Below are 25,974 nucleotides of genomic sequence, written 5' to 3' on the forward strand. Positions count from 1 at the left end.
CCAACCGCCACAGTAGCGTCAAGCCCGAGGCTTTGGCCCGGAAATGTCGCATTTGGATCACGTAGCACCCTTTGCGCCTGTGCACAGGCTGCGGGGGCCGCCCCAGCTACCGCCGCCCCTGCAGCAGCTCTATCTATGGTCTCTCCCTAGAGCTTTGCCGTTGGGGGTAGCTGCTGCGGGCTCTGTTCGCCCCGCGCGGCAGCGACATGGAGGAATTCGACTCCGAAGACTTCTCCACCTCAGAGGAGGACGAAGACTACGTGCCATCCGGTGAGCGATTCCACCTGGGGCGAGAGGCGGCTTGTCCCGCCCCGCGCCTCACGTGAGGCGCGCTTTGCCCGGCGAGCGTGGGCCCACTGGCCGCGTGGCGCGGGTCTCAAGCGTCCCCGCCCCGCGCCCTCGCCCGCCTCCTCGCACCGTGCGGCCCCCGTCGCCCAGGAAGTGTGCATGGGGACGTCTCGCGCAGCTGCTCCTCACGGCCTGGCTTCGGCCGCCGCCCCCCTCTCGGAGCGCGGGAACCGGCACATGAACTCCGCCCTGCCTCTGGTGAAGCTGGCGGTGGTCGGTCATCGCGTACCCTCACCAGCCCTGAAATCTTCTGAAAGGCAGTCTTTATCGCCAGGCCTTCCGTTCCCAGAGAATTGCCAGCTAGCATCACGTTCCAGATAGGTCTCTTCACTTTCTGTCCTCAAAAGGGATCTGGTTGTTAAAAAGTTCACATAATGATGCTCTTTGCCTCTTTGCAACGTCTATACCCATTGCTCTCTGATCAGACCTTTGATTTTCTTGTTTTTGTATAGGCTTCTAAAACCGAACCGGGCCAAAATAGATGTCACCCAAACCTACCCCTTCCGCCCTCCTGTACCTTCCGCAGGCTTCCCCATCTCATTTAGAGGTATCTGCCCGTACAATAGCTCAGGTTAAAAACAAAACAAAACCTTGGGAGTTGTCGTTATTCTCACTGTTTTGGTCTAACCAATCATTAAGTTCTGTCTGTGTCTGCGTAGAAGGTTAATTTCTGATCAGTTCCTCACCAATCTCGCTCTTACTGAACTACCATTAACACTAAGACTCGCCATAGCTTCCCAGTTGGTTTCCCGGGTTCCATTCTTATCCACCAACATTGGTCTTTCGGTATCGGCCAGTGTGATCATTTGAAAACTAGTTTTCATTTTAATCAGAGTTATGCATGCGCCTGTTTCAAAATAGTCAAATATTTTTGAAAGGCTTATTTTTGAAACTGAACCGTTTCCCTCACCCCTCATACCTGTCAATCCTCCCCAGAAGAAACTGCTTTCTACTTTTAAAATTTGGTACTTCCACTGTCTGTTGACTTAACCCATCCATGTTAGGTGTTATTTTAACACCCTCTTTAGTCTCACCGTTTCACCTTCAGACCCTCCCCAACTCTCCAGCCTGCCAATGTTCCTATGTCTAATTTGGGTTAGATTGGTATTGTGTTTACTTGTTTTGTAATTACTTTGTGGACATCTTGTTCAGGCCTGACCATGTGGTATATACAGTAATTGCTTTTCCTGCACTAGTTTTCTCTGGAGTTGATAATTGCCATTTTGTTGTTGTTGCTTAGTCTATGTACTTACTACTGATTTGATCCGGAACTTTCAAAATTGTCTAAATCATCTCCCAAGATATTTAGATCCATTAGATAATCTTTCACTTTTTGAAGTCCATCTTTGCCGTCTGACCTGCTCCAATTTGTCTTGGTTTTACCACTTTGGAACCTAAGATTTTCCATCATCACCACCACTCTGGATGTTCCTTTTACCTCCATTTTCTCTTGGATTCCCTGTTCCTTGGGTCCCATAATGTCTTCTTTCTTGGTGTGTTCCACCAAAATGAGAATAAATCCTCAAATAACTTCTTGAGGAAAGATGCATTTTTTTAGAAACATTTTTTTTTTGAGACCTCGACTATCTAAAAATAGTGAAATATTGACCCTCAGGCATGATTACTAATTTAGTATAGAATTATGTGTTCTATAATAATAATGCTGCATTCTATAATAATAATTTTCTATCTGAATTTTAAAGGTATTCCTCCATTATTTTCTAAGTTTCCAGTGTTTTTATTAAAAAGTCTCTTTTGTCACTAATTTTTCCTCATTTATATAAAATTTGTCTCTGGAAGTTGATAGAATCGTCTCTTTGTTTCTGATATTTTCTGATATTTCACAGTGATATACTGTACCTTGGTATGAGTCTATTTTCATCCATTCTGCTGGGCCTTCTGGAACTTTTTTTTTTTTTTTTTGGCTGCGTTGGGTCTTTGTTGCCGCGCGGGTGCTACTCTTTGTTGCGGAGCACAGGCCCTAGAGCACGCAGGCTTCAGTAGTTGCGGCGTATGGGCTCAGTAGTTGTGGCTTGCATGCTCTAGAGCGCAGGCTCAGTAGTTGTGGCACCCCGGCTTAGTTGCTCCACGGCATGTGGGATCTTCCCGGGCCAGGGATCGCACCCGTGTCCCCTGCATTGGCAGGCGGATTCTTAACCACTGCGCCACCAGGGAAGACACTTCTGGAACTTTTTAAATTTGGGGGGGACAGTTTTCTCCATTTTATTTTTTTGGAATCATCATTATTTATGTGTTGAATCTTATGTTAGACCTTATGGACTGGTTTTATTTTCCTGTATTTTTTTTTTTTGATAAACTTTAAAAAAAATTTTATTTATTTATGTATGTATGAATGTATGTATGTATGTATTTATTTAGCTGCGCCGGGTCTTAGCTACAGCACGTGAGATCTTCGTCTCTGGGTGCGGGATCTTTTAGTTGTGGCACGCGGAATCTTTCAGTTGCAGCATGCGGAGTCTTTAGTTGTAGCATGTGTGATCTAGTTCCCTGACCAGGGATCGAACCCGGGCCCCCTGCATTGGGAGTGGGGAGTCTTAGCCACTGGACCACCAGGGAAGTCCCTTCCTCTATTTTTATCCTCTATTTTCTAACCCTTTGACTTCTTTTTCACTTTATGGGAATATTTCAGTATTTTACCATCCAACTCTTCTGTTGAGTTTTTTTTCTCTTTACATATTTTTTCCCGAGTTTTATGGTTTTTATTAACACAAATGCAATGTGTACACGAGCTGTCTGTTCATTTTCTTTGCTGTGCAGCCTGGCATTGGGATTGGTGACTCAGATGGCCAGGTGGGCTGCTCTTTCCACAGTGACTTTGGGGTTCGTGGAGGAGATATTGGGAGTAGTCTCAGCACCGTAAGATTTGTTGCCCATCAGCCGCACTTCAAGGTCTTTGACATAGTGGACCAGGAACTTCCAGAAGCCACTGGGCAGCATGTGCTTTGTTTTCTTGTATGAGTGTTGGATCTGGCCCTTGGATATTTTTAATTTTGAGTAACTTTTTTGTTTTTTCACAAATTTTAAATAGCATCATGTTCTTGTTTCATGTGTGCAGTATCTTATTGCTCTGTGGATATTAATAATGCTTTAAGGCCTCTTGCCTTCTCAGATGGCCCACACTCTGTGGAGTGTGTTTCTCCCATGACTGCTCTCACTTTCCAAGATGACCCCATGCCCTGGGACCACTCTTGCCTTTAGAGATGGTCCGCATTCTTCCTATGGAATGTGTATCTCTCTAAATAAATCCACTTCTTACCTATCAAATAATAATAATAATAATGCTTTAAATTTTTTTTTTTTTTTGCTTTAAATTTTTTTACTTTTAACTTATGCACGGTAAAATTCATTCTTCATTATACTGTTCTATGAATTTTTGACAAATGCTTAGAGTTATGTAACCGCTGCTAAAATTAACAGTTCCAAGGCCACCTTTACCCTCCCCTCCCCCCCAACTTAGATCATATTGTCTGTGTATAGAAATAGTTTTATTTCCTCTTTTCCAATAGGCATACCTTTTATTTCTTTTGCTTGCCTTATTGTACTTGGTAAAGACTTCCAGTGTAATATTGAATAGGAGAGGTGAGAGTGGATATCCTTTCCTTGTTCCCAATCTTAAGGAGAAAGCATCAGTGTTTCACCATTTGGTATAATGTTAGCTATAGGTTTTTCATAGATGCCTTTTATGTGTGTTTTAAGCACTTTACATTATCTAACTCATTACTAACTCAATCACATAACATTATCAAGTATGTGCTATTGTGCTCTCCACACATGAAGAAACTGAGGAACCCAAAGTCACTCAGCTAGATAGTAGCTGGGCTGGGATTTGAATCCTGGCAGTCTGCATATACTGCCCCTAGTGTGTTTTATTAGGTTAAAGATATTGCCTCTATTCTTAATCTGCTGAGAGGTGAATTTTGTCAAATGTTTTTTCTCCATCTATTGATTGTGTGGTTTTTCTTCTCTTACCTGTTAATGTGATGAGTTACAGTGATTGATTTCAAATTTTTGAACAGCCTTTTATTTCTGGGATAAAACTTACTTGGTCATGATGTATTATTCTTCTTCTACATTACTGAATTTTGTTGAGGAGTTTTGCATCTGTTTATGAGGGATGTTGGTCTGTAGTTTTCTTGTAATTTCCTTGCCTGGTTTTGGTATCAAATAATGCTAGCCTGATAGAATGAGGAAACAATCTCTTTCCGCTAAGGTGATTTTTATTCACCCTGTACATTTGTCTTGGGCATGATTATGTTAGACACTTTCTCAGATTTTTTTGGTGATTCTTAGTTGTTTGACTCATTTAAATTAAGCGTGGGGGACTGAAAAGGTGATGGAAGCTCTGAGTCTTTGGAGCTTCAATTAAAAAAAGATTTGTTCATTTTGTGCTTTTTTTGTCTATAGGGTTGTTATTCTGTTTCTTACTCTTATAGTAACTGCATGATTTTTGTGGTTGTTTGTGTAATTTAAAATTTGTTTTTCTCTTATCAGTGATATTGAGGATCTTTTTTCATGTTTAAGATCCAGAGCCATATGCATCTCTTTGTCTGAACTGTCTGCAACATTCACCCATTTTTATGAAGAAAAATAACTTTATATTATTACAAAAGCAGTGCATGAACTTCGTAGAAAATTAGAAAATGCAGGCAATTAAACATAAAAAATCAGAATCATTACATTCCTACCACCCAGAGATTATCAGTATTGATCCCTTATTGAAACCCACTCTGATCTTTTTTCTATACCCAGGTGTAGTTATTTGTATTTTTCCCCAACCTGAAATCCTAGTTTTTTCATGTTACTTGGTAACCTGCTCTTTTCAGTGAACATTCTGTCCCTGTCCATTTCAGTAAACTTTCAGCTCGTCTAATATACAAACCATATTCAAGTTTTCCCTTTTGACTCAAAAATGGCTTTAGCTTTTTTGTTTAAATCACCGTTGAGTTCAGGACTACATGTATCATCCAGTTGTTCCATCCCTGAAATATGTTTTAATATAGCACACTCCTGTTTCTGTGACTTAGATTGGCTTAGGAGATCAGGCTGTATGTCCTGCAGAATGTCTCACCTTCTGATTTTGTTTGGTTGCTCCCTCATGGTATTAGGTTGTTCCTTCGTCCCTTGAATTTTCGTTAAATTGGAAGTTAGATCTAAATGCTTGGTGGATTCAAATGAAATAATTTTACCTAAAATAAATTATAGACGACTTGAGTGTTTCATAATGCATAACATCAGAAAACACAAAATACCTGGTTAATTCCCATGGTTGTGACTTCTGGATCAGAATGATGAGAGTTTGATCCTTCCATTGTGTAATTATTTTTTCTCTTAGAACTGGGAAGTATTCTGTGTGGTAATATACTTAATCGTTAAAACTTAAATTGTTTTTAACATTGCTTGATAATCCTTGCCTAGATTACTACTATCATTACAGTGTGAGAGTGATGGTTTTCTAATTTTGTGGTTCTTCTACATTTATTGTTTGATGTTCTTCTGAAAGTGTAGCTTTTCCTTGTCAGTGGGGCAGGATAAATGTTTAATTCATTTCCCTTAATTTCCAATTTTCAAAGTAGGGAGTAATCTTAATAGTAACCTAAAATGGTACAAATAATTTTTTTAAATTAATTTATTTAATTTATTTATATTTGGCTGTGTTGGGTCTTCGTTGCTGCGCGTGGGCTTTCTCTAGTTGCGTCCAGCGGGGGCTGCTCTTCACTGAGGTACGCAGGCTTCTCAGTGCGGTGGCTTCTCTTGTTGAGGAGCACGGGCTTCAGTAGTTGTGGCATGTGGGCTCAGTAGTTGTGGCGCACGGGCTTAGTTGCTCCACAGCATGTGGGATCTTCCCGGACCAGGGCTCGAACCCGTGTCCCCTGCATTTGCAGGCAGATTCTTAACCACTGCACCACCAGGGAAGCCCTAGTACAAATAATTTTTTCTGTCTTTTTTTTTTTTTCACACACACACACACACACACACACACACTGTATTTTATTTTTACAAGAGATAAATAGACTGACACCAAGCATTGTACATGGATGACCACAACAAAAGCAACAATGATTGCAATTACCAAACATGAAACACACTCATACTATGTCATAATATTGACATTCAGTCCAGTAATCCTCCACTGTAACAGCTCCTTTACTTTGCAGTGAAAATTGATTTGTATATTCTTTGCCTCTGAGTCCTTGTGGGATTTTTTTTTTTAATTCAAACAGAAAGTCACAAAAATTATACTCATTCTCATCAGTTCACTCAGTCCCATGTAATTAATTTTTTTTTCATCTTGATCTTTTGTTAGCACTTTTATGAGTTCATCAGTTTTTCATTAGAGTTCTGAAAATGCTTATTCATTCAGTTCAGTAGTACAGTTACCAGAAACCTGTACTTGTCAGAGTCTTTTCCATGAATTTCTTGAAGATGAAACCCTTTTATAGGAACATATTTGCAAAAGCATCAGAGTACACCCAGAACTGTCTGTAAATGACAAAAGACTTAAAAATGACCACAGTTAAAGATTTGATGAAAGTTCGTAATAATGCAGTTGACAAGAAAATTAGTTATTTCTGAGATATACATTTTAAAGTAATAACTAGGATTATGACATAATATTATACCAGAACATATAAGATTTTTAGAAATTTCATGTAATGTCTGAAACATTTATATTAACGTATTTCCATACAAATAACCCAATGAAAGTTTAGTATTAGTTGTTCTGTTTGTTTGCTTTTTTATACTGCAAGTTCTTATTAGTCATCAAAATATCATAAAGTTGTCACAGTTTTTTATAGATTCAGTGTGTTTCAGTCTAACAGTTATTCGTTTTAATGGTCAGGTCATCACTTTTGGACGCTAAAAGTTCTTTCAGGCTGGATCTTATATCCTTTTAACGTGACCCATTATTCTTAAATAACTTCCTTGCTTTCTGGCACAGCAAAATGTCCCCATTTCACCTTGTGCTTTCCTTCCCTCAGACTTGAAATTAGCTGGCCTTCTCAGGGAGCCATTTTTGTGTTGAGTCATATCAAAGAATACAATCTGAACTTTAAAGAAATGCTCATTGCTACTAGAGTGACATTGATTCTATGCCATTTCAGGGAACAGAGCTAGAAAATATTCATCTTAAGAGTTGAGTGCTGAATTTTAAGTTCAGTTTTAACATTTGTTTTCATTTAATTTCTTAATTTCTTTGGTTTTATAATTGTGTGTCATTTCTTACTCTGAAGTTCTGGATTCCTAACATGATTAGTAGAACTACTGAACTTTCTTTTACCTATAATAAAAGGAAGAGTTTCAAAATACCAACACCGATGTTACTACTAGGAATAGAACTTTCTTGGTCTTTAGAATGCATCTTGCTAAGGATGAACTGTCAAAATACTGTTTCTAAAGTTCTTGGAGGGGCTTCCCTGGTGGCGCAGTGGTTGAGAATCCGCCTGCCAATGCAGGGGACACAGGTTCAATCCCTGGTCGGGGAAGATCCCACATGCCATAGAGCAACTAAGCCCATGTGCCACAACTACTGAGCCTGTGCTCTAGAGCCTGTGAGCCACAACTACTGAGCCTGCATGCTGCAACTACTGAAGCCCGCGTGGCTAGAGCCCATGCTCTGCAACAAGAGAAGCCACCGTGATGAGAAGCCCGAGCACCGCAACTAGAGAAAGCCCGCACACAGCAATGAAGACCCAACACAGCCAAAAATAAATAAATTAAATAAATAAGTTTATTAACAATAAATAAATAAATAAATAAAGTCCTTGGAGTAAATCCTTTCTTTGTGGCTTGTGTTATCAGTTTGGTTATGTTTATATGTTTATTTAAACTTTGCTCAATTTAAGGGATTTTCAGAATTCTGCGGAGCAATAAACACAGAGAACTCTTGCTTCTGCTACCCCTGCTTACCCCACTGTCTTCTGCCCTGACCCTTACAGATAGCGATTTTCATTAGTTTTCTGTTTTTCCTTGTAATTTTGCCTTTTTATATTCTATTTGTATAAACAAATACAGTACAGCTGGGTACCCACCACTGTGGGTTTGTCTTTTAAAAGTCCTTCTGTTGTAGTGATTTTACTCAGGTTTCAGGAGGAAACAAAATTACATTTGTGTGTTCAGTATCTTCATGAAACACTTTCACTTACCACTTGGTGTCTAAGATGCCAAGTTTGCTTCCATTTTGGAACCCTTATATTTACTATTCCGACAGCCTCAAATGCTTATTCTCTAGATTTTAGTAGAGCTGGCTCATTCTCATCATCTTTGTTCTTTTTCTTTTCCTAATCTCTGCTGTCGTATTTGTAGTTTTCAAGAGTTTTATAATGATATTTTTCATTTTCTGAAAATTATTGAGTCATCTTATTCTTGTTTTGTGGATGTCTCTTTGAGGATATAAATTATAAAGGTTTTTTTTTTCTAATTTTGTTTCCTCTTTATTCCTTTCTGTTTGTTTTCAGTCTTGCCTTTGATATTGGACGCTTTCCTCAATGTTTGGTGGTCCTAGTTCATTGTGAGTGAAATATTTAAAAACTAATTTGATGTGCAGGAATATTCAAAATAGCCCTGTTTGTAATGGCCCCAAACCAAATGTCCATCAACAGAGGAATGGATAAATAAATTGTGGTATAGTCATACGATGAAATAATATTAGGGATGAGAATGAATAAGCTACAGCTACGTGGAAGGAACTGGGTGACTTACAAATAGAATGTTGAGTGAAAGAAGCTGGACGCAAGAGTACATATTGTAGGCTTCTGTTTAAGGCTCAAAAACAGATGAAACTAATTTATGATGTTAGAATTCAGGATAGTAGTTACCTGTGGGATGTGGGTGGTGGCTGTTGATTGAAACGGGGCCTTCTGCAATGCTGGTCATGTTCTGCTTTTTCAGCTGGGTCGTATTTATACAAGTGTGTTCACTTTGCATAATTTCGTTGACCTGTACATTAGTTTGTGTGCTTTTTGGTGTGTTATACTTCAAATAAAAGCTATGTGAAGTAAAAAAGAAAAACACAACTGGTTGAATCTCTGTGTGTACAGGATTTATTGACTGGTACCCATAGAATGTGGTCAGACTGGGCATTCAAGCAACACTTTTGTTGGGGACCCCAGAATGTCAGTGTCTGAAGATGGGAAGCAGATGTGTTTGTTTTTTTCTGCTATGTCTAACTTGAAGTCTTTAAGCCTCTTTCTAAACGTCTTTTATTGATAAGACAAGGTATCCTTTGCTTACTTTTGAAAGATATCTAAGATGAGTTGGAAACATGAATTTCTTTTTTGAAAAGTACAGTGGTCAGTTTGCAATTTCTGTTCATTCATTCAGCATATACTTCTAAAGACATACGGATCCATGTCCTCATGGTGTGTGGAGCATAGCAGAAATTGCAGACATTAAATATAAGTGGGGTGCGTTAAGGAGGGAAATATGGACTGCCCTGGAGGCCTAGAATAGGAGAACTTAGCCTAGTCTTCAGGAATAGGGAAGACGTCCCTCAGGAAATGATATTTTAGTCCAGTGAAGAACAGAGGAAAGTACTAGATTTTTTTCCTTAATGAAAATGTCTCATCTTGATGTGAAAATCTTTATTCCTGTCTGTCTGACCACCCTGTTATGTGATTTCAGGTGGAGAGTATAGTGAAGATGATGTAAATGAATTAGTGAAGGAAGATGAAGTGGATGGTGAAGAGCAGACACAGAAAACCAAAGGGAGAAAAAGAAAGGCTCAGAGCGTTCCGGCCAGGTGATGCTGCCCTCAAGGCCCTTAGAAGTCAGGGGCTGTTGTCATAACCTTCCAGATTGCTGGGATTGGTCTGATGATAGATTTCTTACTGCCAGGGTTTCTAACCTTTTTCTCATTGAGGGAAATATTTGGTGACATTTTAGGATTAAATTCTTATTCTTTGGCAAGCTTTAAAATTTTTTGAGCTTTAATTTTAAAAAGTTAATAGGTAATATGTGCACCTGGTTTAAAATTGAAAACTCGGGAATTCCCTGGCAGTCCAGGGGTTAGAACTCTGCCTTTCCAATGCCAGGGCCTGCGTTCAGTCCCTGGTCGGGGAACTAAGATCCCACAAGCTGCGTGGTTCGACCAAAAGAAAAGAAAAATGCAATTGCTACAAAAAATATGTACCCCATCTCTAGCCCTTGTTGCTTTGTTTCAGAAGAATTATGTTACCAGAGATAATTCTGTGTATGTACAATCATGTATATATGTATTTCCTACTTTTTTTTTTTTTGGCCATGTGGCTTGCGGGATCTTACTTCCCTGACCAGGGATCGAACCCACGCCCCCTGCAGTGGAAGCATGGGAAGTCCTAACAACTGGACCGCCAGGAATTCCCTATATTCCCTACTCTTAAAAAAAAAAACAAACGAATAGTAGCATACTCTGCATATCATTTCTCACTTTCCTTATTTCACATCTTGGAGGTGATACTATGGCCGTATATTTAGCTATACCTTTTTCTTTTCAGTGACTGCATAGTGTTACATTACTGGACAGACCTTACTTTATTTAAGCATTCCTTTATTGAGAGACCTTTAGATTGTCCTCATCTTTACTACAGCAAATAAGACTGCAGTGAATATTCTTCATATGTGTCTTTGTACACATGTATATTTGTAAATTAGATCTGTAGAAGTAGAATTGTTTGACCCAAGGTTATATGTAGTAAGAAATAAAATAAAATTTATAGGTATAGACAAATTATCTTGTATAAGTCTGGTACTGAATTGCACTCCCACCAAAAATTATGAAAATTCTGACAAGTTATTTAACTCAAAAAGGGAGTCTTTCAATGCAAGTCTTTTATTCTCTTTGATTGGTGTTTCTGTCTTCTTGGACATTGAAGCAAAAAGCAGAGTGTAGAAAGAGAATTTTGAGTATTAGATGATTCACTTGAAGTCAGAATAGTCTTAAAAAGCAGTTTACCCTTTTAAGTCTTGGACCCAATTCTTTTATCCTTGGCTTTTGTATATTCCAGCTTTCATATCTTCAGAAGGTGGGAAGAAACATGGATTCCCCGCTTCCCACCCCCTCAGAACTCTGGGAAGAAACAGTGCAAATAAATCTGAGGCTCTCTTCAGTCTCTGTTCCCCAAATGGAGTGACTTTTAAAAAGTCAAAAATACCGGGCATATGTATGTTATTAGAACCCTCTTTCTGAACAGATTGATTCTGTGAGGCGATTTTGGGTATTTTCTTGGTGAAAACAGCTGGTCCTAACTTAGAAGTAGAACACTGTATTTTGATTCTAAATGCTTTGGGAAAATGCTAACTGTAAGAGCTCAGTTCTTTTTTTCTTCCACAAAATCTCAGCTTACCTCTCCCACTTCCCCTATCAGGCGTGTTAACCAGTAGTCCCCAGATTTAAAAGTTTTCTGATATTTGCAACATTATGTTTGGAATTCAGGAAGGGATAACTGAAATTATTTTGCCTGTTTGTCTTGTCTTTCCTTTTCCTTGTGACTGTTGGTGATTAGGAAGAGAAAACAAGGTGGCCTCTCGTTAGAAGAAGAGGACGAGGAGGATGCCAACGAGGAATCTGGAGGAAGTAGTAGTGAGGAGGAAGAAGCAGCTGCAGAGCCAGGAAAAGGCATTGAGTCAGAGGATGCAAGGAAAAAGAAGGAAGATGAACTATGGGCCAGCTTCCTCAATGACGTAGGACCAAAATCAAAAGTGCCTCCGCGTACACAAGTTAAAGTAAGTTAATAGATGAATGGGATGAATGCTTCCCCAGAAATGCCGGAGGTTCCCCAGATAGATTTTTTAAATTTACAAACTGAGATTTGAGGCTTACAACAGAAATCAGACTAGATGCCTTTTAATAGTAACTCTACTAAGTGAAAAGCAAAGCATTCCCTATGGTAGGAAACACAAGCCTTTCTAATTAAATAAATTTTCAATAAGCATTTAACTGTTTAGAGATGAAATATTTAAGAATAGCTGGAGACAACATGTTTGGATGGATCTTTAAGTTTTCATCCTTAAATGAAACTGATTACACTTCTTTTTTCATAGAGAGGAGAGGAGGCTGAAGAGACAAGTTCAAGTAAATTGTTGGTCAAAGCAGAAGAGCTAGAGAAACCTAAAGAAACAGAAAAAGTTAAAATCACCAAGGTGTTTGATTTTGCTGGTGAAGAAGTCAGGTAAGATGACATTCACAAACTTCAAAACTAGTACTTTTAAAAAGGAGCATCTTGGGCTTCCCTGGTGGCGCAGTGGTTGAGAATCTGCCTGCTAATGCAGGGGACACGGGTTCGAGCCCTGGTCTGGGAAGATCCCACATGCCACGGAGCAGCTGGGCCCGTGAGCAACAATTGCTGAGCCTGCGCGTCTGGAGCCTGTGCCCCGTGACGGGAGGGGCCGCGATAGAGAAAGGCCCGCGCACCGCGATGAAGAGCGGTCCCCGCACCGCGATGAAGAGTGGCCCCCGCTTGCCGCCACTGGAGAAAGCCCTCGCACGAACCGAAGACCCAACACAGCCAAAAATAAATAAATAAATAAATAAATAAATAAATAAATAAATAAATAAATAAATAAATAAGAAAATCCTTTAAAAAAAAAAAAAAAAAAAGGAGCATCTTTCTAAATGGTGTTAGACATCTGTCCTCATTCCAACCCATCTTAATATTTTGGAAGATTTATATTTGAACTCAAGGAAAGCAGTGGTTCCATTGATTATCAGGGAATATGAGAAAGGTCCTTTTACATACGGTAATGTAGTTGGGGGCATTATGAAGTGGTTGGCTGAACAGAAACAAGAAAACGTAAGAGTTAAGTATTTGGTTTCACTTACTCATGCCGTGCTTTGTGACTTTGGCTATTTCTCCCTTTATTACTTCCCTTAACTTTGACGTATAAGCCCCAGTGAAACCTTTGAAATCAGGTGAGAATTGAAAGTACTAGGAGAGAAATTTGATTCTGATATTATTTCCTCATCTTAATATTATTTTTTTAATTGATTCATAGGTTTGTTACTAGTTTAGAAAAACATTATAGGCTTAATACTCTTGGCCATTGTAGATGAGAGCCACATGCCCAGAATTTCTTCTTCCCATTTATTTAAAATTTTAATATGAAAACAGCAGATCTGTAATTTAGAGCTGGACAAGAACAGATGAAGTGCCTGCCAGTCAATAACTTTATAGATGGTCACATTTATTTTCCTTGACAGTAATTAGACTTGTTTACTCTCTGTAAATATAATTTCCCCTAAAGTTGATACTCTTAAATATATTTATTTATTTATTTTTGGCTGTGTTGGGTCTTCGTTTCTGTGCGAGGGCTTTCTCCAGTTGCGGCGAGCGGGGGCCACTCTTCATCGCGGTGCGCGGGCCTCTCACTGTTGCGGCCCCTCCCGTTGCGGAGCACAGGCTCCAGATGCGCAGGCTCAGTAGCTGTGGCTCACGGGCTCAGCCGCTCCGCGGCATGTGGGATCCTCCCAGACCAGGGCTCGAACCCGTGTGCCCTGCATTGGCAGGCAGATTCTCAACCACTGCGCCACCAGGGAAGCCCTAAAGTTGATACTCTTAAAAATAATTTCTAGTTTCCAACAATTATTTCATCTAGTGAAAATATATCTTAGAAAAAAGTTTGGCATTATTAGTTTTTGTTTGTTTGTTTGTTTTTAACATTTATTTATTTGGCTGCGCCAGCTCTTAGTTGCGGCATGTGGGGTCTTCATTGCAGCGTGCGGGATCTTTGGTTGCAGCGTGTGGGAACTTTATAGTTGCGGCATGCGGGATCTAGTTCCCTGTCCAGGGATCGAACCTGGGCCCCGTGCATTGGGAGCACGGAGTCTTAACTGCTGGACCACCAGGGAAGTCCCGACATTATTAGTTTTATAAATGATGTAAAGCAAAACTTTTTATTATTATTATTTGTTGTTGTTGGTGGTGGTGGTGGCTCTTTTTATTTTTTACTTTTTTTTTTTTTTATTGGAGTAGAGTTGATTTACAGTGTTGCGTTACCTTCTGCTCTACAGCACAGTGAATCGGTTATAGATATACATATCTCCACTCTTTTAGTATTACTTTTTTTCTCCCCAAATTTTTTTTTTCTCAAAAATTTTACACTTATAAAAATGTTGCAAGAATAGTATTACAGTGAACACCCATATACCTATCTTACTGATTCACCACTTGTAAATGTTTTGCCCCTCTCTCCACCATCTGTTTCCGTTATTTCTCTCTTTTTGTTTTGGCTGAACCATTTGAGAATTGTAGACATCATGACACTTCACTCTTAAATACTTAATCACTGTTTCCTAAGAACAAGGATCTTCTCCTTTGTGACGCAATATAACTCTCACATTTGGTAGATTACACATTAATGCAGATTGTTATCTAAATTCTCTGTAGTGAAGGACCCTGATTTAAAATTTTCAACCTGTTGCAGACCAATACTTTTGTAAAACACAATAAGTAGGAATTATTAGAAAAGTAAATTAAAAAGAGATACAAAATACAAGCGCAAACTTTTTAAAAATATTTATTTATTTATTTAGGCTGTGCTGGGTCTTAAGTTGGCGGCTCGTGGGATCTTCGTTGTGGCATGTGGGCTCTTTGTTGTGGCATGCGGACTCCTTTCTCTTTTTCTTTTTTTTTTTTTTAATAAATTTATTTAAAAAAAATAAATAAATAAATTTATTTATTTTTATTTTTATTTATTTTTGGCTGCGTTGGGTCTTCGTTGCTGCGTGCGGGCTTTCTCTAGTTGCGGCGAGTGGGGGCTACTCTTCGTTGCGGTGCGCAGGCTTCTCATTGCGGTGGCTTCTCTTTGTTGCGGAGCACGGGCTCTAGGCACATGGGCTTCAGTAGTTGCAGCACGTGGGCTTCAGTAGTTGTGGCTCGCAGGCTCTAGAGTGCAGGCTCAGTAGTTGTGGCACACGGGCTTAGTTGCTCCATGGCATGTGGGATCTTCCTGGACCAGGGCTCGAACCTGAGTTCCCTGCATTGGCAGGCGGATTCTTAACCACTGCGCCACCAGGGAAGTCCTGTACCTCTTTTTAATTTATTTTTCTAATAATTTCTTTTTATTGTGTTTTACAAAAGTATTGGTCTGCAATAGGTTGAAATTTTTAAATCATGGGCCTTCACTACAGATAATTTAGACAATGATCTGCAGTAATGTGAAAGTAATGAGGATGGAAGTGTGGATTTTAAAGCAGTTTCATTAAGTTCAGGATTTTCATTTTTACTTTTTCCAAACAAAGCCAGTAATAACTATATTTTCTTTTTTTTCCCTCCAGTTTTATTGAGAAATAATTGACATACAGCACTGTATAAGTTTAAGGTGTACAGCATAATGATTTGACCTAGGTACCTCATGAAATGATTAGTAGTAACTGTATTTTCAGAGTTCATCTTCAGTGCTTCATAAGTAGTCAGTTCCAGTAATTTATCCTGTCAAATTATAATTAAATTTAAGTTATATTTCAGTGGGAAAAAGGAATTCTGGATGCATGAATTTCCTATGTGTGGACTTTTTTTATGGAAAATATAATTCAAAACATTCTGTGAAACATGTTAACCTATAGGAACTGTTCTTCAGGCTTTTAACTTTCATTTTTACTCTTAGAGTTTATTTGTTTCTGAAAAATATGTTGAATTACTTCCTTGTGTGAAAGTACTAAGATTATTAAAAATACCAAACTGGGAATTCCCTGGCAGTCCAGTGGTTAGGACTCCACAGTTTCACTGCTGAAGGCCTGGGTTCAATTCGTGGTTGGGGAACTAAGATCCTGCAAGCTGCTCAGCATGGCCAAAAAAAACACCAAAAAAATACCAAACAAAGCAGGCAAATAAGCATGTTTTACTGTCTAATTGAGATCTTTAAAATTGGGGACCATATGGTTATTGTTTTTCTTTTAGAAGTACTAAGTTTATTCTGTAGTTCATCATTCTCAAGGCACTTTCTTCTTCATAACCATTGTACTTCAGCATGCATTATAACATATGCATATTTATGATCAACTTTCAGTTGATCAAAAATAGAGTCATTTAAATTTAATGCATTAGCTTTACATAATTCACAGTTTTTACTACTGTACTAAGAACAGTGGGGGGTTTTTTATGTGGTAAGAGTTTTCTCAATGAAGGAAGCAGTGTATTAATTTATGTTCTAGCACAAACTCCTTAATCTAAACTGTTTCCCTGTCTTGCAGCTGTGCCATTGGAACATATTCTTAAACTTCACTTAAACACTTAAACTTCATATCTCATCTGTTGACATGTGATCCTACTTTTATCATACAGATCAGTGTCAGTTAATGTTTGTCAGCAAAAAACTGATAAAAAAGAATCCTTTATATCACCCTCGTGATTAAATCACATATACTAAAATAATTTTCATATTAGCAATCATCTGTCGTTCTTCAAATTGCATTGAAGAAACACTTTGCTAACTTTGTTAATAGTTTCTCTATCATAAGCCAGATCCTGAATACTTTTAAGCCATGGTATCATTGGAAAGTTGTACTTGAACTACCTTCTTTGTCAAGATTTCCAAGCAGACACCTTTGATATAGTCTTTTACTAATGTCCTGGGAATGGTATATGTTTTTCTTAGTTAGCAACCAAAAGTACTCCTTTCTCAGAAGGCCACAATGCTCACGTAGGGAATTTTGTATCTTTTTATTGACTTTTTAGTTCAGTACTCTTTCTTTCAAAAAAATTCTTTTGATTTTGAACTTATTTCTTCATGTTTTATATGTAAATGCTGCAGAAGTTTTGGTGGATTTGTTGCTTTGTTAGCCAAAACATCTCTGCAAAGAACTCACTGTGGTTTTAGCGCTGCATGATCAAAACCCAAGCCCAGTGTATGAGGGCTCATAGAGTAAAAGCGGTTTGACCTTGGTTGGCCTTCATTTCTTCAGAGTCACTTCCGTCATCATCATGTGGTTTACTACTACTGCTGCATTCAGGAAACGTGGGCTTTTTTGCAGAAGCGTACAGTGCAGGTTGTTTTGCCATCAGTAAATGAGGATTAAAAAATAATACCAAATTTACTTTCTTAATTTAGTTATTAAACTATAAATTTTAAAAGTCACACTTGGTCAAAAATTAAAATGATTGTAAAAATTTATAAACAGAAATGCTTATATTTTATCACATTTTTGGGTTTTAATTGATAAAATAACCCTAAACTTTCATACACACTGTAATGTGGTCTTACTGCACAAGACTAATATCACATGTGACCACCTTGCAAGTTTGACAGTACCTGAATTGGTCTGTGTTCTGTTTAATGCAATGAGTCCATCATTCATGTCTTGAATATTGTGACATTGTCAAATTGCTAAGCAAGTTTCTAAATACTCACTCAAAATTTTTGTACCTATCTTGTCTTAGACCAATAACAGGTAGTTTTGCAGGCCACATTTTTGGTAGCTCTATATACAGTTCTACGCAAATCTTTCCCTAGTTATTCTAAAATGTTCTTTTTTTAAAAAATAAATTTATTTATTTTTATTTTTGGCTGCATTGGGTCTTTGTTGCTGTGCATGGGCTTTCTTTCGTTGTGGCGAGAGGGGGCTACTCTTTGTTGAGGTGCGCGGGCTTCTCACTGCAGTGGCCTCTCCTGTTGCAGAGCACGGGCTCTAGGTGTGCAGGCCTCAGTAGTTGTGGCACGCGAGCTCTAGAGCGCAGGCTCAATAGTTGTGACGCTCGGGCTTAGTTGCTCCGCGGCATGTGGTATCTTCCCGGACCAGGACTCGAACCCATGTCCCCTGCATTGGCAGGCGGATTCTTAACCACTGTGCCACCAGGGAAGCCCCAAAATGTTCTTAATAGCTATATTTCTTGTCCAGTCCAACCTCCAATCCAAGATTACACTCTGCGTTTAGTCTTTTATTTATTTATTTATTATTTTAATAAATTTATTTATTTTATTTTATTTATTTTTGGCTGCGTTTGGTCTTCATTGCTGCGCCCGGGCTTTCTCTAGTTGTAGCAAGCAGGGGCTACTCTTCGTTGTGGTGTGCAGGCTTCTCATTGTAGTGGCTTCTCTTGTTGCAGAGCACGGGCTCTAGATGTGTGGGTTTCAGTAGTTGTGGCTCGAGGGCTCTAGAGCGCAGGCTCAGTAGTTCTGGCGCACGGGCTTAGTTGCTCCGCGGCATGTGGGATCTTCCCAGACCAGGGATCAAACCCGTGTCCCCTGCATTGGCAGGCAGATTCTTAACTACTGTGCCACCAGGGAAGTCCCTGCATTTAGTCTTTTTTTTTTTTTTTAATGGACTTTATTATGTTGAGGTAGGTTCCCTCTATACCCACTTTCTGGAGAGTTTTTATCATAAATGGGTGTTGAATTTTGTCAAAAGCTTTTTCTGCATCTATTGAGATGATCATATGGTTTTTATTCATCAATTTGATAATATGGTGTATCACATTGATTGATTTGCGTATATTGAAGAATCCTTGCATCCCTGGGATAAATCCCACTTGATCATGATGTATAATCCTTTTAATGTGTTGTTGGATTCTGTTTGCTAGTATTTTGTTGAGGATTTTTGCATCTATATTCATCAGTGATATTGGTCTGTAATTTTCTTTTTTTGCAGTATCTTTGTCTGGTTTTGGTATCAGGGTGATTTTGGCCTCATAGAATGAGTTTGGGAGTGTTCCTTCCTCTGCAATTTTTTGGAAGAGTTTGAGAAGGATGGGTGTTAACTCTTCTCTAAATGTTTGATAGAATTCACCTGTGAAGCCATCTGGTCCTGGACTTTTGTTTGTTGGAAGATTTTTAATCACAGTTTCAATTTCATGACTTGTGATTGGTCTTCATATTTTCTATTTCTTCCTGGTTCAGTCTTGGAAGGTTATACCTTTCTAAGAATTTGTCCATTTCTTCCAGGTTGTCCATTTTATTGGCATACCGTTGCTTATAGTAGTCTCTTAGGATGCTTTGTATTTCTGCGGTGTCTGTTGTAATTTCTCCTTTTTCATTTCTAATTTTATTGATTTGAGTCCTCTCCCTCTTTTTCTTGATGAGTCTGGCTAAGGGTTTATCAATTTTGTTTATCTTCTCAAAGAACCAGCTTTTAGTTTTATTGATCTTTGCTATTGTTTTATTTGTTTCTGTTTCATTTATTTCTGCTCTGATCTTTATGATTTCTTTCCTTCTGTTAACTTTGGGTTTTGTTTGTTCTTCTTTCTCTAGTTCCTTTAGGTGTAAGGTTAGATTGTTTATTTGAGATGTTTCTTATTTCTTGAGGTAGGCTTGTATAGCTATAAACTTCCCTCTTAGAGCTGCTTATGCTGAATCCCATAGGGTTTGGATCGTTGTGTTTTCATTGTCATTTGTCTCTAGGTATTTTTTGATTTCCTCTTTGATTTCTTCAGTGATCTCTTGGTTATTTAGTAACGTATTGTTTAGCCTCCATGTGTTTGTGTTTTTTACGTTTTTTTCCCTGTAATTGATTTCTAATCTCATAGCGTTGTGGTCAGAAAAGACACTTGATATGATTTCAATTTTCTTAAATTTACTGAGGATTGATTTGTGACCCAAGATGTGATCTATCCTGGAGAATGTTCCGTACGCACTTGAGAAGAAAGTGTAATCTGCTGCTTTTGGATGGAATGTCCTATAAATATCAATTAAATCTATCTGGTCTATTGTGTCATTTAAAGCTTCTGTTTCCTTATTTATTTTCATTTTGGATGATCTGTCCATTGGTGTAAGTGATGTGTTAAAGTCCCCCACTATTATTGTGTTACTGTCGATTTCCTCTTTTATAGCTGTTAGCAGTTGCCTTATGTATTGAGGTGCTCCTATGTTGGGTGCATATATATTTATAATTGTTATATCTTCTTCTTGGATTGATCCCTTGATCATTATGTAGTGTCCTTCCTCGTCTCTTGTAACATTCTTTATTTTAAAGTCTATTTTATCTGATATCAGTATTGCTACTCCAGCTTTCTTTTGATTTCCATTTGCATGGAATATCTTTTTCCATCCCCTCACTTTCAGTCTGTATGTGTCCCTAGGTCTGAAGTGGGTCTCTTGTAGACAGCATATATATGGGTCTTGTTTTTGTATCCATTCAGTGAGCCTGTGTCTTTTGGTTGGAGCATTTAATCCATTCACGTTTAAGGTAATTATCCATATGTATGTTCCTATGACCATTTTCTTAATTGTTTTGGGTTTGTTTTTGTAGGTCCTTTTCTTCTCTTGTGTTTCCCACTTAGAGAAGTTCCTTTAGCATTTGTTGTAGAGCTGGTTTGGTGGTGCTGAATTCTCTTAGCTTTTGCTTGTCTGGTAAAGCTTTTGATTTCTCCATCAAATCTGAATGAGATCCTTGCTGGCTAGAGTAATCTCGGTTGTAGGTTCTTCCCTTTCATCACTTTAAGTATATCATGCCACTCCCTTCTGGCTTGTAGAGTTTCTGCTGAGAAATCATCTGTTAACCTTATGGGAGTTCCCTTGTATGTTATTTGTCGTTTTCCCCTTGCTGCTTTCAGTAATTTTTCTTTGTCTTTAATTTTTGCCAGTTTGATTACTATGTGTCTTGGCGTGTTTCTCCTTGGGTTTATCCTGTATGGGCCCCTCTGCGCTTCCTGGACTTGGGTGGCTATTTCCTTTCCCATGTTAGGGAAGTTTTTGGCTATAATCTCTTCAGATATTTTCTCGGGTCCTTTCTCTCTCTCTTCTCCTTCTGGGACTCCTATAATGCGAATGTTGTTGCGTTTAATGTTGTCCCAGGGGTCTCTTAGGCTGTCTTCATTTCTTTTCATTCTTTTTCCTTTATTCTGTTCCGCAGCAGTGAATTCCACCATTCTGTCTTCCAGGTCACTTATCCGTTCTTCTGCCTCAGTTATTCTGCTGTTGATTCTTTCTAGTGTAGTTTTCATTTCAGTTATTGTATTGTTCATCTCTGTTTGTTTGTTCTTTAATTCTTCTAGGTCTTTGTTAAACATTTCTTGCATCTTCTTGATCTTTGCCTCCATGCTTTTTCCGAGGTCCTGGATCATCTTCACTATCATTATTCTGAATTCTTTTCCTGGAAGGTTGCCTATCTCCACTTCATTTAGTTGTTTTTCTGGGGTTTTATCTTGTTCCTTCATCTGGTACATAGCCCTCTGCCTTTTCATCTTATCTGTCTTTCTGTGAATGTGGTTTTTGTTCCACAGGCTGCAGGATTGTAGTTCTTCTTGCTTCTGCTGTCTGCCCTCTGGTGGATGAAGCTATCTAAGAGGCTTGTGTAAGTTTCCTGATGGGAGGGACTGGTGGTGGGTAGAGCTGACTCTGCATTTAGTCTTAAGAGCCCCTCTGTGTTGTAGAGTGTCTCTCAGTTTGGGTTGTTGCCTTGTTTCCTCATGGTTAACTTCATATTAATCACTTTAGACAAAAATACTACATTGATGATGTTTTGTCCTCCTCAGTGCATCTCATCATTAACACCGATTATTGGTGGCAATAAGTTAGACTACTTAGGCAATATGTGTCAGAATTCTCCATTGCAAAGACACCCTTTTCCCATATAAACATTTTAGGGATCCATTAAATAAATCTTGATGATGTGAATTAAGAATGTATTTTGCTGGGCTTCCCTGGTGGCGCAGTGGTTAAGAATCTGCCTGCCAATGCAGGGGACACGGGTTCGAGCCCTGGTCCGGGAAGATCCCACATGCCGCGGAGCAGCTAAGCCCATGTGCCACAACTACTGAGCCTGAGCTCTAGAGCCTTCGAGCCACAGCTATTGAAGCCCATGTGCCTAGAGCCCGTGCTCCGCAGCAAGAGAAGCCACCACAGTGAGAAGCCCGCGCACAGCAATGAAGACCCAATGCAGCCATTAATTAATTAATTAATTTAAAAAAAAAAAAAAAAGGGAACTCTCTTTAAAAAAAAAAAAAAAGAATGTATTTTGCTGCCAGAAATCATACTGGGAACTATTGAGCTATCCAACAGAGGTTAGTAGAACACTGATAGTGAACCAAAGTCCTACAGAAATAATACAGAAAGTGTTTAATATACCATTGGGAATATAGGTATTAAATTTTTGGAAATTTTTCTTGGCTCGCATTATTTCCCATGTGTCATATAGGATATCTAAGAAAGATTTATTATAACTTTACCATTGACTTTACATAGAGAGTAATAAGAAAAGCTGGTGAATAACTGTCATTATGAGAAATCATTGAATTTCCTGATCAAATTAAATTTTGTGGATTTATTAATATTTATAAATATAGTTGACTGACACAAATTTTCTATTTTTCTTAAAAAAAATTTTTTTTTCTTTCATTTATTAAAGCAAATGGAAGATGATTTTAAATACTGGATAAGTATTCAGAGAACCTGCTGTTTCTATCATTTGTCAGAAGAGGGCAGCACCATATCTATCAAAAAAACAGCAGTATGAATAAGGAAACACTTTTTTTTCCATAAATATACACACTCTCACGCACATATATTTTATACTCAAAAGTAATATATGCTTATTACTTTAAACACATATGTACAGAGATATATAACGTGACAAGTGAAAGTTCTGTGTAACGCCTTCCTCCTAAAAAAACCCAAAAATTCTGTTAATAATTGTCATGTTGGCAGGATTTTTTAAAAAACTTCAATTATTTATACTTAAATTTAGGTATTATAAGGAACCCTCATGTAGGAACTTGGAGGGCCTGAATTTTGACAACCAGATGCAAAGTTGGTAAATGGATTTGAGCATGTCTTTTAATCTCTTGATGTCATTATTCTGCTTTTCCTTTTTGTCTTTGTATCAAGTTAAGAAATGTGAGAAAGAGCTACTAATGACTGGGAGGAATTTGTAAGTGTAAGCATAAGGTAGTGTTAGCACAAAGTTAGTCTTTTGGGTTTTTTCTAATTATGTTTTAATTGTTAAATTTAGGATTTTTACCTTTTTGTTTCGGTTTTCTCCCACTTGAAAAATGTGTAGCTTATTAACCTTGGTGAATGAGGAAATACAGTATTTTTTATCCTTCCCTATCATATAACCAGCTGAGCCAGTTAGCTCAGAATTTCCTAAATGATTCACCTTTTGGAAGAGGCCAGTCATGGAAAGTTTCTGCCTAAATAAAGACTTCTCAGGAAGTTGTGATTACGTGAAAATGAAGTTAAGATGGAATTCCTTCTGCTAGCACTTGAATTAACTGTTGCTAATGATGGGCCTTTTCCTGTCAGGGTTCCCTCTTGTACATTAGGAGTGGTCTATAATTTAACTGTTCTCCTACTTGAAGATATTTTGATAGCGAATCCTGCCCCCCCTCCCCCCGTCTGCATCTAGGTCAACGCCTGACTTGCAGGATCTTAGTTGCCTGAACAGGGATTGAACCCAGGCCCCGGTAGTGAAAGCACCGAGTCCTAACCACTGGACCGCCAGGGAATTCCTGCGAATCTGTTCTTATTGCTTGTTAAAAGTGGAGTTCTTCTAAGCATATTCTCAGTATACAGTAATCTGCTTATTATTACTTTGTGTCATTTATCAAAGTCCCTGAGAGAAATATTCCAGTTTAAAGAACTTGTTTCCTAGTGAATATGAATAAGACTTTTTTAAAAAAAATAAATTTATTTATTTTATTTTTGGCTGCATTGGGTCTTCGTTGCTGCGCGTGGGGTTCCTCTGGTCACGGCGAGCAGGGGCTACTCTTCGTTGTGGTGCGCAGGCTTCTCACTGCGATGGCTTCTCTTGTTGTAGAGCATGGGCTCTAGGCTCGCGGGCTTCAGTAGTTGCAGCATGCAGGCTCAGTAGTTGTGGCGCTTGGGCTTAGTTGCTCTGCGGCATGTGGGATCTTCCTGGACCAGGGCTTAAACCCGTGTCCCCTGCATTGGCAGGAGGATTCTTAACCACTGTGCCACCAGGGAAGTCCATGAATAAGACTTTGACAGTAAGAAATTAATAGAGATATTCCCACAACTTATACTTTTTTCCATGCTTCCTTTATGCCACTTACTATATATCATGTTTTGTTATGATTTGTTTTCATGGTTGGCTGTCCTGATGGACTGTGAGCCAGTCAGGGCAGAGACCATGTCATATCTTTTTATATGTCTCATGTTAAACACAGTGCCTGCATCTAGGTCGCTTTTCAGAAAATGTCCACTGAATTGTCTTAGGTTGCTGGTAGAAAAGTTTTGTTAGTACTGTGGTAAAACAAGTAAACAAAACATACTTTGCATAAAGTCTTCTTTTACTTTCCCTATGATTTGGGCCACTTGATCTTTATCTTCTCTCATCACCAGCATTCTAAGGTTTCATAATGATGTGCCTTTATGTAGATCTTTTTAAATTGCTGGGTCATGGGAGTTCCCCGGTGGCCTAGTGGTTAGGATTCAGCACTGTCACTGCTGTGGCCTGCATTCGATCCCTGGTCCGGGACTGAGATCCCGCAAGCCGCGTGGTATGGCCAAAATATTTTTAAAAATAAATAAATAAAATAAATTGCTGGGTCAAATATTCTGTGGAACAATCATTTTGTGGAAACTTCTAGGAAATTTTTCTTTTTGTTCATAACTTCCCATATTTTCTTATTCTGAAATTCCTATTGGTTAAATTGATGTAATAGTAAGGCTCTGCTAGGCTATGCTGGGGTAACAAATAAACCGAGAAAGTCCGTAGCATAACACATATTTATTTCTTACTGGTACAAAGTCCAACACAGGTTGGGTAGCACTACATCTTACAACTCAGCCGTCCGAAACACGTAGGAAACACATAGCCTTTGAGGTTGCTGTGGCAAAGGAAGAGTGAATAGATACATCTTCATTTAATTTGTCTATTTTGAGAATGAGACTTCAGCCCTGCCATCTGAGTCTGGAACTTATGTGATTTTCATTTCTCCAACGAGTAATGGGTTCTGGGTTGGGTAGGGGTCAGTAGCCTGTGGTATAAGGTAGAGAAGGGGATCTAGGACCTAGACGCTCCTGATACAAACTTTCAACTAGTTTTAGCCCCACTCCTCTCCCCGACCTTCAAAGTTTCCTGGTATCTCAATTTACCGAGCCTTTCTAGGATACTGCTTGCTTGTTGGCCATTTCACATGGCTACCAACTTGAGAGATTAGAGCAAACAAAGACTTAAGTCAACTATTACTTGTGTGTTTGCTTTCTACCGTCAACAAATTTGATTGACATCTTTCTCCTATTATACCTGTTCTTATCCTTGTGTAGTTTTGCCTTTGTAAATTTGTTTGGCAGGGTTTTGGTAGGGAGTAGAGTTCAAACCACCATTTCCAAGTGGAAGTTTCCACTTGTTCTTCATAAGCCATCTCAGGTCTGCCCCAGATTCTACCCAGGGCAAGGAGATTTAAAGCATCTTTCTAGGCCAGTACTCTGGGACTCTGCATTAAGCCTCAGGTTTGGATGTAGGTTTATTTTGGTTGTCTCTATAGCAGTGTAAGTAATCACCCCAGAATTTAGCAGCTTAAAACAGTTGTTTTATTGTAATTTCTTGTAGTTCTGGGGTGGCTGGACTCAGCTAGATGGTTCTTGTGCAGAACCTCTCATGCAGTTGTAGTTAGTGGCTGGGTCTGGGGCCATCTTGAAAGTTTATTTACTCCCATGTGTGGTGCCTGGGCCAGGAAGAAACACCTGGGGTCTGGAACGGGCTCCTTAGGTATCTCTGTCTCAGTGGTATTCCCA

The 25,974-nt window shown here is 38.8% G+C and overlaps 1 protein-coding gene across 2 annotated transcripts in view; it reads left to right on the forward strand.

Moving 5' to 3' along the window:
• Nucleotides 1-67: 67 nt before the first annotated feature.
• The window catches only part of CFDP1 (craniofacial development protein 1), a 138,455-nt gene continuing 112,548 nt past the window's right edge, over nucleotides 68-25,974 (forward strand). For both annotated transcript variants that reach the window (XM_057534328.1, XM_007182612.3), the window contains exons 1-4: nucleotides 68-270; nucleotides 9,991-10,108; nucleotides 11,850-12,069; nucleotides 12,388-12,515. In XM_057534328.1, coding sequence (XP_057390311.1) covers nucleotides 207-270; nucleotides 9,991-10,108; nucleotides 11,850-12,069; nucleotides 12,388-12,515 — 530 coding nt within the window. In that variant the 5' untranslated portion in view covers nucleotides 68-206. The remainder of the gene's footprint in view (nucleotides 271-9,990; nucleotides 10,109-11,849; nucleotides 12,070-12,387; nucleotides 12,516-25,974) is intronic.

The sequence above is a fragment of the Balaenoptera acutorostrata genome, chromosome 19 (assembly GCF_949987535.1).
Source record: "Balaenoptera acutorostrata chromosome 19, mBalAcu1.1, whole genome shotgun sequence".
In the NCBI taxonomy this organism is placed as follows: domain Eukaryota; kingdom Metazoa; phylum Chordata; class Mammalia; order Artiodactyla; family Balaenopteridae; genus Balaenoptera; species Balaenoptera acutorostrata.